General features: G+C 43.3%; 1 protein-coding gene across 1 annotated transcript; it reads left to right on the top strand.

Annotated features, from left to right (window-relative positions):
• The first annotated feature begins 566 nt into the window (after positions 1-566).
• htr7b (5-hydroxytryptamine (serotonin) receptor 7b) lies at positions 567-11871 on the top strand. Its single transcript, XM_077019816.1, has 2 exons — positions 567-1438; positions 10212-11871. The coding sequence occupies exons 1-2, from the start codon at positions 945-947 to the stop codon at positions 10972-10974; spliced, it is 1257 nt and encodes a 418-aa protein (XP_076875931.1). The 5' UTR covers positions 567-944; the 3' UTR covers positions 10975-11871.
• Positions 11872-14363: the final 2492 nt, after the last annotated feature.

Below are 14363 nucleotides of genomic sequence, written 5' to 3'. Positions count from 1 at the left end.
GACACAGGGTGCTCAGATAATAACCGCGGTACAACTGACATGTATAAAAAAATATGCCAAATATGTTTTAGAGTATAGTGTTGGTACTTATTGTTCACCACCGACAGGCTTGATAAATACGAGAAGCTCTATATACTTCAGTCCCAGGCCTAAGTTCTTAAAGGAGACACGAATTTAAGGGGCAGCTGAAATAAACACAACACCCGGTCCCCATTCATGTTCCCCACCTTTTCAAAGAAACATTACGCTCGTACAATTCACCACTAGATGGGACTCTTGTGTTGTATTTCCCCGTTTTGTGAGGCGCGCGTGTCTGTGCCAACAGACTTTTTAAATTCTTAATGAGCTAGGTATTTGGGGGGTTCATTTTTGTGTGCCTACAGATTTGATAAAATTCGATACCATACTGAATAGAACTGTTAAATTATAATAACAGTTAAATAACTAATTAAATATTACTTTCACATCCAGCAATTACTTGTTCCAGAAGTTAAATTTTTGAAATACTATGACAGAGCTCTCTATATAGGAAAAATATGTTTATCATTAACAAATCGAATGTGATATCGTGCAAATCTGTATATTCACATAGTTCAGGATCAGTTTGTTTGTCGTGCCAAATGTTGGTAAACATGAATGCAGTTTACCCGTTAGATAGCTACATTATTGCCCGTAGGTCGCTTTAAAGCCCAGAACAAATGAGAATGCAGTGGTCGCGGTAGGCTACTTATCAACAGTCTCCACTCAGTTATTGGGAGTGCAATTCGAAACAGTAGGTTAAATAATAGGCCTCAGAATTACAATCTGTGGGCGCTTATTTTCACATCGCAGACTCGAGTACCTTAAATCGTTGGACATAATGTTTCCAAGCGTTTGTGCTGTAGTTTGAACATTTTAAACATGGGACACTGCAAAGCGAGTGTCCTGTGCCGGGACCGCCGAGGATGATGATCGGTCAACACTACAGGTGCAGGACGGTCGCGATGTTCACGACACCAGGTTCTGAACTTGTTTTGGACTCCAGAGATATTGAATTTGTTAATGAAACTACGGAATACTCCATGTCCACAAGAACAACAGCGAACCCTCAAAACAACGGTTCGTGTGGAGAGCAGACTCAGGAACTGGACATCACCAAGACGGTCCTTATTGGGGTCATCCTCGTCACGATAACTGCAGTCACCGTGGTGGGGAATTCTTTAGTCGTGATCGCGGTGTGCGTGGTGAAGAAACTCCGACAACCGTCGAACTATTTGCTGGTATCGCTGGCAGTAGCGGACCTCTCAGTCGCTTTAGTTGTAATGCCTTTTGTCATAGTGACTGACCTGACCGGCGGCGTGTGGCTGTTTGGAGAAATGTTTTGCAACATTTTTATCGGAATGGACGTCATGTGTTGCACAGCATCGATAATCACCTTATGCGTGATCAGCGTGGACAGGTTAGTTAATACTAATTTCAGTTAATACTAACACTATTAATAGATGATTTGCCAGAGCATCTTGCCAGAGCATCTTTCTAATGAAGAAAACCGATGTGTACAAACTCTTTTCACTTCGGTGTTAACATAGGCTGTTAACGCAGGAAAACTGGGGAAGTGCGTACGCGTGTGTACGGTTTTAACACTGTATGCCCCCCATGATGTACCCCAGTCGTCCGAAGCGCTCCTCTTTCCAAATTCCACTGCACTGCAACTTCACCTTAGTGTCCAATGTGGACCCCCCGCCAGGGTGGCGAGGCGTTAGACTGCATGTGCAGTTGATTCTGAAGTCAGCTGAGCTGTTGAGGTTAGCTGTTATGTTTTGTTTTCCTGGCACAGCATGCTACGTGTAATACGTTAGTCTTAATGGTTATCCTAAATCTTTATACAATTTTTCTTAATCTTTACAGTAATAGATTTCTAGAGCATTATCACAGATTTTTAATCTCATGAAGCACATAACTTTCAGATTTTGCACAGTGGTGGTTATTTCTGACTACTGAGCCACTATAGTTAGGGTTTGGGTGGCAGTTCATTTACTGAGTACTGGCTTAGTACGCTGATGCACCCATGAATACCGAATGGTGCACAATGGGGTTGGGCTTATAGATATCCATTGTCAATGACTGGCAGACGTCACAACACCAAGGGTTCGGTCCCTGTTTGACATGCAGGAAATGACATGCATTGGCAGGTGCCACTTGACTGTGTTAGGCACCTGCCTTTGATAGCAGGCACACTATATTGCCAAAAGTATTCACTCAACTGCTTTCCCACACATATGAACTTGAGAGACACCCCATTCTTAATGTATAGGATTTAATATGATGGTGCCCGTTTCCACTCTTCTGGGCAGGAATTTTTGACCATTCTTCCAGAAGTGTGTTTGTAAGGTCAGTCACAGATTTTGGCCTGGCTCACAGTTTCCGCTCTAATTCATCCCAAAATTGGGAGCATGAAATTGTCCAAAATTTCTTGGTATGCTAAAGCATTAAGAGTTCCTTTCACTGGAACTAAGGGGCAGAACCCAACTTCTGAAAAACAACCACACACCATCATCCCCCCTTCACCAAACTAAATAAACCCACCTCTTAATCCCCATTCACAAAACTAAACAACCCCACACCATAATAATCCTCCTCCACCAAACTAAACAACCCCACATCATAATCCTCCTCCACCAAACTAAACAACCCCACATCATAATTCTCCTCCACCAAACTAAACAACCCCACATCATAATTCTCCTCCACCAAACTAAACAACCCCACATCATAATCCTCCTCCACCAAACTAAACAACCCCACATCATAATCCTCCTCCACCAATCTAAACAACCCCACACCATAATCCTCCTCCACCAAACTAAACAACCCCACACCATAATCCTCCTCCACCAAACTAAACAACCCCACATCATAATCCTCCTCCACCAAACTAAACAACCCCACATCATAATCCTCCTCCACCAATCTAAACAACCCCACATCAAAATTCTCCTCCACCAATCTAAACAACCCCACATCATAATTCTCCTCCACCAAACTAAACAACCCCACATCATAATCCTCCTCCACCAATCTAAACAACCCCACATCATAATCTTCCTCCACCAATCTAAACAACCCCACATCACAATTCTCCTCCACCAAACTAAACAGCCCCACATTGATTGGTCATTCCAGAGAACATGTCTCCTCTCCTCTGAGTCCAGTGGTGGTGTGTTTTACACTATACTGCATCAGACACTTTGCATCGTACTTGATGATGTGAGGCTTGGATGCAGTTGCTCAGTAATGGAAACCCATTTCATGAAGCTCTCTGCGCACAGTTCTTAAGCTAATCTGAAGGACACATGAAGTTTGGAGGTCTGTGGTGATTGACTCTGCAGAAAGTTAGTCACCTCTCCGCAATTTGCACCTCAGTATCCGCTGACTATGCTCTGTCATGGCCTCCCACTTCAACTGAGCTACTGTCGCTTTGTGTACACAGATGCTTCCACTTTGTTATATCACTGACAGTTGACAGTGGAATATTTAGTGGTGAGGAAGTTTCACAACAGGACGTCTTGCACAGGTGGCATTCTATCACAGTACCATGCTGGAATTCACTGAGCTCCAGAGAGCATCCCATCATTTAATGTTTGTTGAAGCAGTCTGCATGCCTATGTGCTTGGTTTTATACACCTGTGGCCATGGGAGCACCCATGAACACCTGAATCTAATGATTTGGATGGATGATTGAATATTTTTGGCAATACAGTGCATATAAAACAACTTAATTGAGTGCATTGTCCACTCGGTTATGTGATTTGCAGGATTTGTAATCTTTTCAGAACTTTGAAATCTGACTTTAGCACTTTGTGACGGTAACAGTAATATAGCTTGAATTTAGATTATAGCAGGCTTTGAATAGAGACACAGGCTACTGAGACAGTTGTACAGAAGCAGGCTGTGTCCAAAATGGCATACATAAACAGAATGCACTAGATTTGATTTGGTATGTACTGCTCCACTGGTAAAGCAGTAGGCTCTTTCAGTACACGAGTGTGCAATATGCACCAAACTCCGTTTTACCAGCTCCATGTGACTTTTGATCTCCATTACTGGTTTTATAAACAAAACGTAGCAAAATATCTTGCAGTGTTTTTAGAACACTTAATATTATTAACACAGAAGCTGGCAGCATTGGCACAGTTTGAGAATATATATTTGCAGTAGTCTACTACATACTGTAGTACTGCACTCAGTATAAATTGAGCACTGGTCCCTGTAGTAGTATGCAGTATAGTTAAGTGTGACGGGCAGGGTGAGCGAAAATAAATGGAAGCGATCACGCCAAGTCTCAGGGAAATAGGATGGTTTAATATGTAAAGTGCGCAAACCAAAACCCGTGAACTGATCCGAATTAAGGATATAATAACCAGCGGTCAACTGGTACAAAGACAAGACATATATAGACGAACAAACGACCCTCAGGTGAGACGGATCGCGGGCTCCGCCCACCTGAGGGACGAACACAACACCACACCCACAGGACGAGCTGCTGCTGTAGACGGGGGCGACCAGTAGGGGGCCGCCGTACCGTGAACATTAAGCTACAAATTTTTGCCAATTGTGACAAATTTTTTCAATTCTCCTCTGCATTGAACCCATCTGTGCAGTGAGGACACACATCTACACACTAGTGAACACTAGGGGGCTGTGAGAACACATGTGCCCAGAGCTGCACCCAGGGAGCAGTTGGGGTTAAGTGGCTTGCTCAACAGCACTTCAGTCATGGCCTAGAGTCTCCGATCACAAGAACGGCTCCCTGACCACTAGACTATGGCTGCCTCATTGCCCCACAGTATTCAGTACGCGACAAACGCAAACCACACTACGAGGTCACATGAACGAATGAATGTTTCACTCACTTGGGATTTGCTGGCGCTGTTGTATGAATGTAGTACACCATGACAATAGCTGTGGTCACGTTTTAGTATATTTGGCAGAAGTAGTACATCATCCGGGTGTATTTCATGCACTGGGAAAAAATATTTGGTTGCATATAGCATACACCATACTTTGGAGCTCAATCAGTAGGCGAGTAGTATGTAGTAGGCTATTTTGAACACAGCCTATCTGGTGTTGTTTCACTTTTCATGGACTGTTTAATGAATACTACATATTCGGACACACTATCTATTCTTGCCTACGGAGTAGCATGGAACTATGCAAGTTCGGATGGACCCAGGGACTGAAGTGTGCATCACGATTCTTAGTATCCGTCACAATGTTCAGTGTCCATCATCATGCTCAGTGTCCATCACGATGTTCAGTGTCCATCACAATGCTCTGTGTTCATGATGATGTTGAGACAGCATCATATCAACCACCCAACACACACACACACACAATAGCAGGGCACACCTTCCAACAAAAATCAGTACATAATTATAACAGTGGTGGTTAAGCGAAAGGTGAGATATTTGTTGAAAAGTCTTTATTATCCATGTACACTTTCAAACACAGAAAAGCAAAAAGCGTCAGTACAGCGGAACAAACTCTAGGCCATTTCTGAAATAATAGTGTGGTCAAACGGACCAGGCTCACTCAGGCACCTCGGTCCGGCTTTGCAACGTGCAGCGCAGACGGCTGGAACCTGTGGCTCTAAATAGTGACTGGGTAGAGGGTAAAACAATGAGCTGCAGGTGAACGACATGAAGTGATAATTGGGAGAGGAGGAAGGGGGCGGAGCCTGTGAGTGAGAATGGGTGGAAGAGGGTGTGTGTGTAGGAGTGGGCGTGTCCCTCTTATGCTGGGACCAGTGCTCCGTGACATTATTGTTAATATGTACATATTGTATGTCTCCAGTACCAAAATCACATTTCAATTTAAAAATATTTCCCAATAAATCAAATAAATGCTTTAGTGACCAATTTGTTTTAGATAGAGGACGCCAAAGGCTCAAGTAATTTTTACAACAAATGACTCATGAAATTAATATAAATTAATGTGTTAATTAATTTGATAGCCATTAACAACAGTGTATTGTAAAACTACCACTACACTCCCCATGACATCAATCATCGAGATGTTTCCCTCTAGATATCGTGATATGCCAGTTAGGTGAACATCACCCTGCCCTAGTGGAAATTGGAAGTGTATGGTGGCAGCCCACACACTCACGAACATAGTGGAGAGCTGCTTTGCATGCAAATGGAAGGACTGTAGTTTTGTAAGTCAGTGCGAATTCAATAAAGTGCCCTGGGAAAGGTCCAAGGTGTTTGGCAAGTTTGTGCTTGCATACTTATACATATGTGTACGTAGCACAATCCACTATAAAGACACAACCCTTCATTACGTGCATTTAGAAGTATGTTGTGTCTCTATTGACCTTTAGAACAACCTGAATTCTGATCACACATATATGCACACAGCCTGAATTCTACGCACACAGACACACTCGCACACAAGCACAAACATACACACACACACACACACACACACACACACACACACACACACACACACACACACAGTCTGCTAAGTGGAGATCGCTGGCCAGCAGCACAGTCTTGTGTAATGAAAACTCCTGTAGTGCAAAAAACCACGCTCATTGGCCCACTGATGATAATTATAGCATTATGTTTGCGTCGGAAGACGTCTTTGTTGTTAAAACGCTTTAAACCAGTACTACGTGGGAGCGAAACATGAATAAAGAATTAAGATTCATTGTGTTTTTAGTTCTTCATCATGGCACAGAGATATAGCACGTCTCTTAGGCAACATGGTGACTACAGGGCACCTACATGAAAACAGCCTGTGCAGTACACAAGGTTTGCTGAAAGTGTTAGACGGAGGAGCTTTCGAGCGCTTTAGAACCTGCCATGCTCAGTATATATTCGAATGCATTGAACATTCAAGTGATACATTGTATATACATTTTTTTAAATGCTGGGACTGAATAATGTAGGAGTCATGGATGGATTTTACCTTGTATAATATTGACTTTTAAAATATGTTCTTAGTCTCGAGAAAGCTTCGTTTCGGTCTAAAAGCATGAGTGAATTCACTAGTCTCAGTTTGGAATTGGTTTGGCAATAAAACAGTCAAATTAAACCCAGATCATTACAACCCAGTGGTGGTCTTCAGCAGCACAAAGCTCTCTGTTCCATCACACAGACTGTTTTCCTCCACTGGCTACTAACGCAGTGCAGCCAGACTAAGTATTTGTACAAATTGCTCTGTGTTGAGGTGAGATACTTTATTAAACACACCAAATCCTGTGTGAAATGAATTTAATGATTTTATTTAAGGACTAATGGACTAATGGAAATCCTTCACAGCTTCACTGTGCTCTTACTCTCAGCCAAACTGAGAGCTGCATAAACACACAATCCTATGATTAATAATGCTTATGTGCTCAAGACAATTGCTGCTGGCTTCTTTTAAGAAAAAAAGCATGTTCTAATTTGAGTTTTGAAGAATAAAACCTGTTATCCCCTGTTGGAAACGTACACAAAGCATACATGGAAAAAATAGATATTTAAGGTGGGACTGAAATTTTGAATAAAAGGTCAATGAGGTGGAATTACAAGTGTGGACCTGTGAACATCTGAGCAGGAAGCAATTAATGCCTCTTTGTTTAGAATTGGGACGGCAAAAGTTGTTGGATGTTTTAAATTAATTTTCTACATATGAATACCTAATTCACTCTAGTCCTATTTTCTTTCATCTTTGGTCAGTGCTGGGGTTAGGCAGGATGCCGAGGTGAGCATAAAAGGTTTTATTCACAGGAATGCTGCACAGTTAGCGCACAAGCAGATATTACACATGTAACAGAGCTTGACATCAAACATGAAGCAAAATCAACAAAGATGAGTGACGTTCACAGCACACACACACACACACACACACATACACACACACACACACATCTTAAAAGTAACAAGACCCAACTGACGCTACCGAAAGGAGACACAGGTGAGACGGATGAACACATGCACATTTAACCACTCCCAAAGGAAATACATATATGGACATAACCAGATTACGCATAAACACAACCACCAAAGAGCAGTACTGACAGCAGTAATATCCCCACAATCCTGAAGTCTTATGCATGTGCAGGGGTCTGAAGTCTGCGGGATTAGACTCCTTCTTAAAACAGCAAGCTCAAACTATGTGGCAGAAAATGTTAGTTGCAGTGTCAGTGTCACCACGGTAACTGCTGCCAGAGTAACTGCGGCAGATGTTATTATTTCTGGAATTGTTTGAAATTGAATGTGAAGGGAACGCAGAGGAAGAGCTTTTCCCTTCATGCTGTCACTGGTCTGAACGTTTGACACGTCTGCCCACATGCGGATGGTTGTTATACCTTATTGGAGCAACTAACCTGTCTGTCAGCACAGCCAGACTAATCACCCTCTCGTTCTGGGTCCACTCATCCACTCGCAAGCTATAGACAATGAGATGCAGAGTTAGCAAATGTGGTACCTGTGCGGTCGGGAGACCTGTGTAAATACCACCTCTGGTTTTTAATGAGGATATGTATGTATGCAGAGGACCTTCTCCTGTGGAGCTGAAGCGAACGCTGGTGAGCGCTTCTGTTCTGTAAAGTGTGAAGCAGTTCTGCTGTTTTTCAGAGTTGGCTTCATTTCATTACAAGCTTACGTGAAGACTGAACTGCCATGAGGGCAGTTATGTACAGAAACCACATAAGACAGCAAAACATGCTGTGGTGAGAAAATCCCCACGTGGTCCTGTCTGGTAACGTGAAAAGGTAGACAAGGGTGCGCTAACCCGCCGGGCCTCAGCCATGCCCAGACGAACAGCTTTAAAAACCCACAATGTGGAACTTCAATTAACTCTAATCTCACTATCTTTGCAGGAAAAACAGCCTGGAAGGCTTATGCAGTCTAGTAAAGACAAGCATGAACGTGAGAGGGGCGGAGCCATGTCTTAACTGTCCTACATGTCCTGTTTAATAAGTCTGGCTAAGCTGTACCCTAAACAGGGGGCTTCTCATGCCTGAAATGAAAACTTTGATTCTGAAAGCATCCAAGACCTCGTTCCCTTGGGAGGTGAAGTGAGGTCGACCTGGCAAACGTTACTTTGAAAATTCAAGGCGTTGAGTCGAGCAAGAGCAAACAAGTAAACAAGGCAGGGTCACACCCAGGGACGTCCAGAATACTGAGACAGCCAAACAACCCACACGCCCAGTTTTGGGTGGGAGAAAACGGACCAAGGTGTGTAAAGTTCAGCCAGGCACTTAGTCGGCGAAAAACGGAAACCGACAACCTGAGGACGGCCAATTAGAGAGCGGTTGCAAAAACAGCACCTTCATACAACACGAGGTCATTAAACGCAGTCCCGGAGATGCTTTTGTTTTAGAGCGGGAGTACTTTAGCTACGCAATGTACTAGCCACATTGTGTAGGCCTTATCAGACCAAAATATAAACACGTTTCCTTAAGATATACATCCCTTGATTGTAAGATGCACAATTGACCCGGCAGGAAAACTCTGACTGTAATCTGGTCAGAGCCAGCAGAAACTCAGAGGACCCTTATGATGATGAACCAGAACCGTGACAATGCTGCAGGTTATTTTGAGAGGATCTGTTTGAGGATTTGTCAGTAGACCTTTGCACACTACGTATCACAGATTGATCGACTGATTAGCCAACTGAAACTGAAGTGAGGCTGTGCTAAATATAAAAATATATATTTAACACGCTAAAATGAGTATAGAAGCAGGAACAGGTACAGATACAGATACAGGTCTGTTCTGTCTAGAGCTCACCTTTAAAATGCACGATATTAGCTCTCAGGAAGTGAAAAAAAAACCCCACACACAAACAAAACCAGCAGCAGACAGGTTCCCCTACAGCTCAGTAGTAAAAGACGCAGCCTTTAAAAGAGCTCAAGAATGTGCTTCTTAAAACACGCTGTGCTCGTGCATTCTTATATATTTGGAATCCAGGTTTTTGGGTTGCTTGGATGCCCAAGACTCCTCCAGCCATAAACATGAACTCCAGAGACAGGTTTTTCCACTCAGTGCTGAAAGTGTTCAGGTCAGTGGGAATTTGTCAGGCCCACTGCTTTTGAGGCATGTCAACCTGAGCCTTGCCATCGGGATTAGTTATTTTAAGAACCTCTTTGCCTAAACCTCAAAATGATATTTTGTTATTATGAGTGCTTTGTAAAGAGGCACTGGTGTCGCTAACTGGTCTTGTTGTTTTTGTTGAAGGTATCTTGGCATCACTAGGCCCCTGACCTACCCAGCCAGACAGAATGGGCAGCTAATGGCCAAGATGATCGTGGGTGTGTGGCTTGTGTCTGCATCCATCACTCTTCCCCCTTTCTGTGGCTGGGCGCATAACATCAACTCGGACGGAGTGTGTTTGATCAGCCAGGACGTGGGCTACACACTCTACTCCACAGCCGTCGCTTTCTACATTCCTATGGCTGTCATGTTGCTCATGTACTACAAGATCTTCAGGGCAGCCAGCAGGAGTGGAGCCAAACACCCACTGAGTTTGCTGCCCATACGGCTGGGCACAACAGGCATCTCCGGAGAAGCCCTGCCACTGGCAGCTGTTGAAGGACACAGGACAAGGGGGATGAAGGCTCCGCCCACAGCTGAGAAACACTCCGCCCACTCTCGCCAGAAGAGCCGAGAGCAGCGCAATGGCTCCATCTTCAGGCGAGAGCAGAAGGCGGCGACCACGCTCGGAGTGATTGTAGGCGTCTTCTCGTTTTGCTGGTTGCCTTTCTTCCTTTTCACCACCCTGCGCCCGTTCATCTGCAGTGCATACTGTGACTGCGCCCCCGCCTGGCTGGAGAGGGTACTGTTGTGGCTGGGTTACACCAACTCGCTGATGAACCCGTTCATCTATGGCTTCTTCAACCGGGACCTGCGCTCCACGTATAAGGACCTGCTGCGCTGTCGTTACCGCAACATCAACCGCAGGCTGTCTGCCATGGGCATGCACGAGGCACTGAAACTATGAGAGCCCTCCTGTCAGTCATGGGCTTGCCACACCACACAGATCTGGCTCTATAAAAAAGATGTTTTGCAAAGTAAATGCAGAAGCCGATATGGGAGAGAGAGAGAGAGAGAGAGAGAGAGAGAGAGAGAGAGAGAGAGAGAGAGAGAGAGAGAGAGAGAGAGTGCATCAGAATGAGAGTGAGTGAGTGAGTGCGGGTGAGTGAGTGTGTTGAGAGAGAGAGAGAGCGAGTGAAAGTGAGTGAGAGAGAGAGGGAGAGTGAGTGAATGAGCGAGTGAAAGAGATTGAATAAGAGAGAGATATCAAGAGTAAGAGAGACTGATTGCTAGAAGATCCAGTGATTGTAATGCAGATGTGGTAGTATCCCACTGCTCATATAAGAAACACCTTCACTCTCCCAGACTGGTTGGGGCTAAATGACGGGAGAGACTGTAAACAGCAGGCAGAAGAAGAGCAAAAAGCAGGAAATCAGGTGGCATAGTCTGGGAGTCCTGGTGCCTGCGCTCACTGAAGTGCTGCACATTTGTACATCACGTTGCTGTTTGTTAGTTTTTGCTGTTCGTTATAACTGAAGAGCTCCTGCAGGTGAACAGCTGACCCAGAGAACCTCAGGAGCAGCAGAGGGGCTCGAATGCTTCGTCACACTACGTGCTTGATTTGGAAAATGTAGAGTGTTTCTTTGTTATTTATTATAGGGGACAGACACTTTTAAAACTGAATTTCATACTGGAAAATCAACTAAAACAGAATAATAAATATAAAAACTGCTTTAGATGTTAGCTTATTGTTAAAAAGAAATGTATTTCAAGTTACTGTTTGGCCATGCAGTTCTTATTGTAATACATTGTTTTGCGTGAATTAGCCTTTAACTGAGTGCATCATTTGTTTGTATAAACATAATATTGCTCCCGTATTTACATATCAGCCAGTGTTTGTGATGTAAAATGTTAACATGAGTATGATGTCTCGGCATCTGTGCTTTTTTAAAATAAATGTTACTCATGAATATGCATATTCTCCAGCAGCTGTATTACATTAGCATAATCTTAGAAGATCAAGTGTCTTGCTTACTTGTTTTACCCTGAGGGAATTGTGTTTGAATTTTATTAGTACTAATAATTTGTTTACATCACCAGTGTGATCACACCAACATTTACTAGACTCGTTTCAGAGAATAAGGCAGGAATAAAGTGATCAGATTCCACTTTGTGCTATAAATCTGGATAATTCCTCTGGGCTTCAGAGAACCGAGCATGCTTTGTTGGTGTTGGGTGTGAACAGCTTTTCCTGTCCTTTACGTTACCCAGCTCAGGACATGAACAGACTTCACTCTGCACTTCCCACAAATGTGCTTGAAATGTTTTCAGACCAGCCACCTGAACCGGGCCACTCTCCCGGTCACAGGAACATTCAGGCCCATTGAGTAATTGTATGTGAAGCACAAGGTGATGATCGTGCACCACGCACTTGTGGGTTTATCAGAGCATAATTCATTTATTTACATAATTGCTCTCATACAATATTCAGACATGATTAATAGCCTTCCTTTTACATGACAAAGCACTCTAATGAACCGCCTCAGTTGACTTCTCGGCTTCTCAATCTGCTTTGTGCAGGCAGGAGAGTGGTAAGGGATTGGCATTATATTCTTAAACCTTTAAACTGCGATTTAATAGAGCTTGACGCATTCACCAGTTTTCTCATATTTAGAATGTTTTTCGAAGACCTTGGAGCTAACACAAATAACACATACAAGAGGTCTTGAAGTGTCGTACACGTCGTATCGAGTTCTCCAAAGAATGGTTGCAAAAGAATTCAGTGGCCTAATAGAGTATTTTTTTCATTACCTTAAAGAAATTTGGGCTTGAGTATACAAATTAAACTTTATAATGATATTGGAATTTTCCATGTTTGGTATTTGTAGTCAAACTTTCATGTCAATCAAAATTGGGATTCATCAGACCTGCTATTGACTTTATATAGAGTGACAAATGACCTTTCAGATGAAATTCATTTTCCATCATTTAACAGTTTATAAAATCGATATTGACAGTCACTGTCCAACGCCTAAATGACAATGCAGCATCATCTACAACAACCCTCATCTATCAACATCACCTATCAACCATAATCTATCCACATCATCTATTACATCCCTCATATATCAACAACATCCATTACCACCCTCATTGATTAACATAACCTATTACACAACATTTTTTCTCAACCCACTTCCCCTAGAGACTAATGCAGATTAGATATCTGCCGCCTTGCTTTGACTGGACGTTTTAAAATCTCATTTAATATCAAAGCATGCATTTCTGTCACCTTAGTGTCACCTTAGGCTACAGAAGGGCCTTCTGTTTTCTGTTCACTTTAGGGTGTTTGATTCAGATTCTGATGTTCTGATGGGCTTTCTTTGATGATCTCTGAAATTGTATCTTTTTAATCCCATGCGGATGACGTTTACCCTTATATGGCATTGGGATTATTTACAACGTTCTGATCACAGGAATGGCTGCATACTATTATGTTATAATGAATAAAAACATGTAGCCTACTTCTTAGCATGTTATAAAAAAGAATTTACAGTGTCATGTAGGTAGCATTGTTTATGTAATTAATTTGGTCACGTTTTTCCAGGCCAGTTGAAATTAAAAGAAGAGTTCATCAAACCAGGCTTTATTACTCTACTCGAGTATTTTTTTCAAACCTTACCCTGTATCACACCGTTACATGTATGCACGTGCCCGCTCGCGTGCCTATCCTCAACCTCCCTCCACGCTCGTTACTGTTCAAAAGTTCAATTACTAATGTGGCATAAAAAAGAACAGACAAAATAATAAGCTAGATGCATGCAGGTTTAATTGCGGCCTGTCCATGAAAGGCGGGGTAATGTAAGAAACCAGGACTGTTCCTGCGGACTCGCTTTTGAGGGGAGAGAGGTGCGCGTGAATGGTGGCGCTGCGGCGCCCGCCCTCCCCCGGGCACCTTTTGTCTCGAGGTGACTCACCGACCAACGTGTGACGTGTCTCAGGTCGGTGTGCTGTCGAAACCGAGAGTCCGTCTGGACCATTGGAAATATGCATCACATACATAGCAGCCTCCATCCGCCTGATCAGGTTACATTATGGGAAACCCAGTCCTGTGTTTCGTTGATCGACTATCAATTGGCCAACCATTATTAGTCGTACGCCAAGGAGTTTAACCGTACTAGGACCACCGAACTCACTCCTGGAGAGGCCCGTCGCATCAGTCACGAGCATTAAGACGGGCACTGCTGCCGCATCTTTTCACTGTACCGCTTTGCATATTTTTATGCGTGTACAATGGAGTTTGTCACCGCGAAGTGACAGCGTTCATTATCATCGTTCAGGCATTCCGAAATTAAG

Source organism: Brachyhypopomus gauderio, chromosome 10 (genome assembly GCF_052324685.1).
Source record: "Brachyhypopomus gauderio isolate BG-103 chromosome 10, BGAUD_0.2, whole genome shotgun sequence".
Classification (NCBI taxonomy): Eukaryota; Metazoa; Chordata; class Actinopteri; order Gymnotiformes; family Hypopomidae; genus Brachyhypopomus; species Brachyhypopomus gauderio.
Note: the sequence above shows the minus strand (reverse complement) of the source record. Positions and strands in the feature narration are given on the sequence as shown.

Coding starts and splice junctions, on each gene's coding strand:
- htr7b (XM_077019816.1), top strand. CDS start 945: ATGATGATCGGTCAACACTACAGGTGCAGGACGGTCGCGATGTTCACG. Junction 1,439..10,211: donor TGCGTGATCAGCGTGGACAG/GTTAGTTAATAC, acceptor TTTTTGTTGAAG/GTATCTTGGCATCACTAGGC.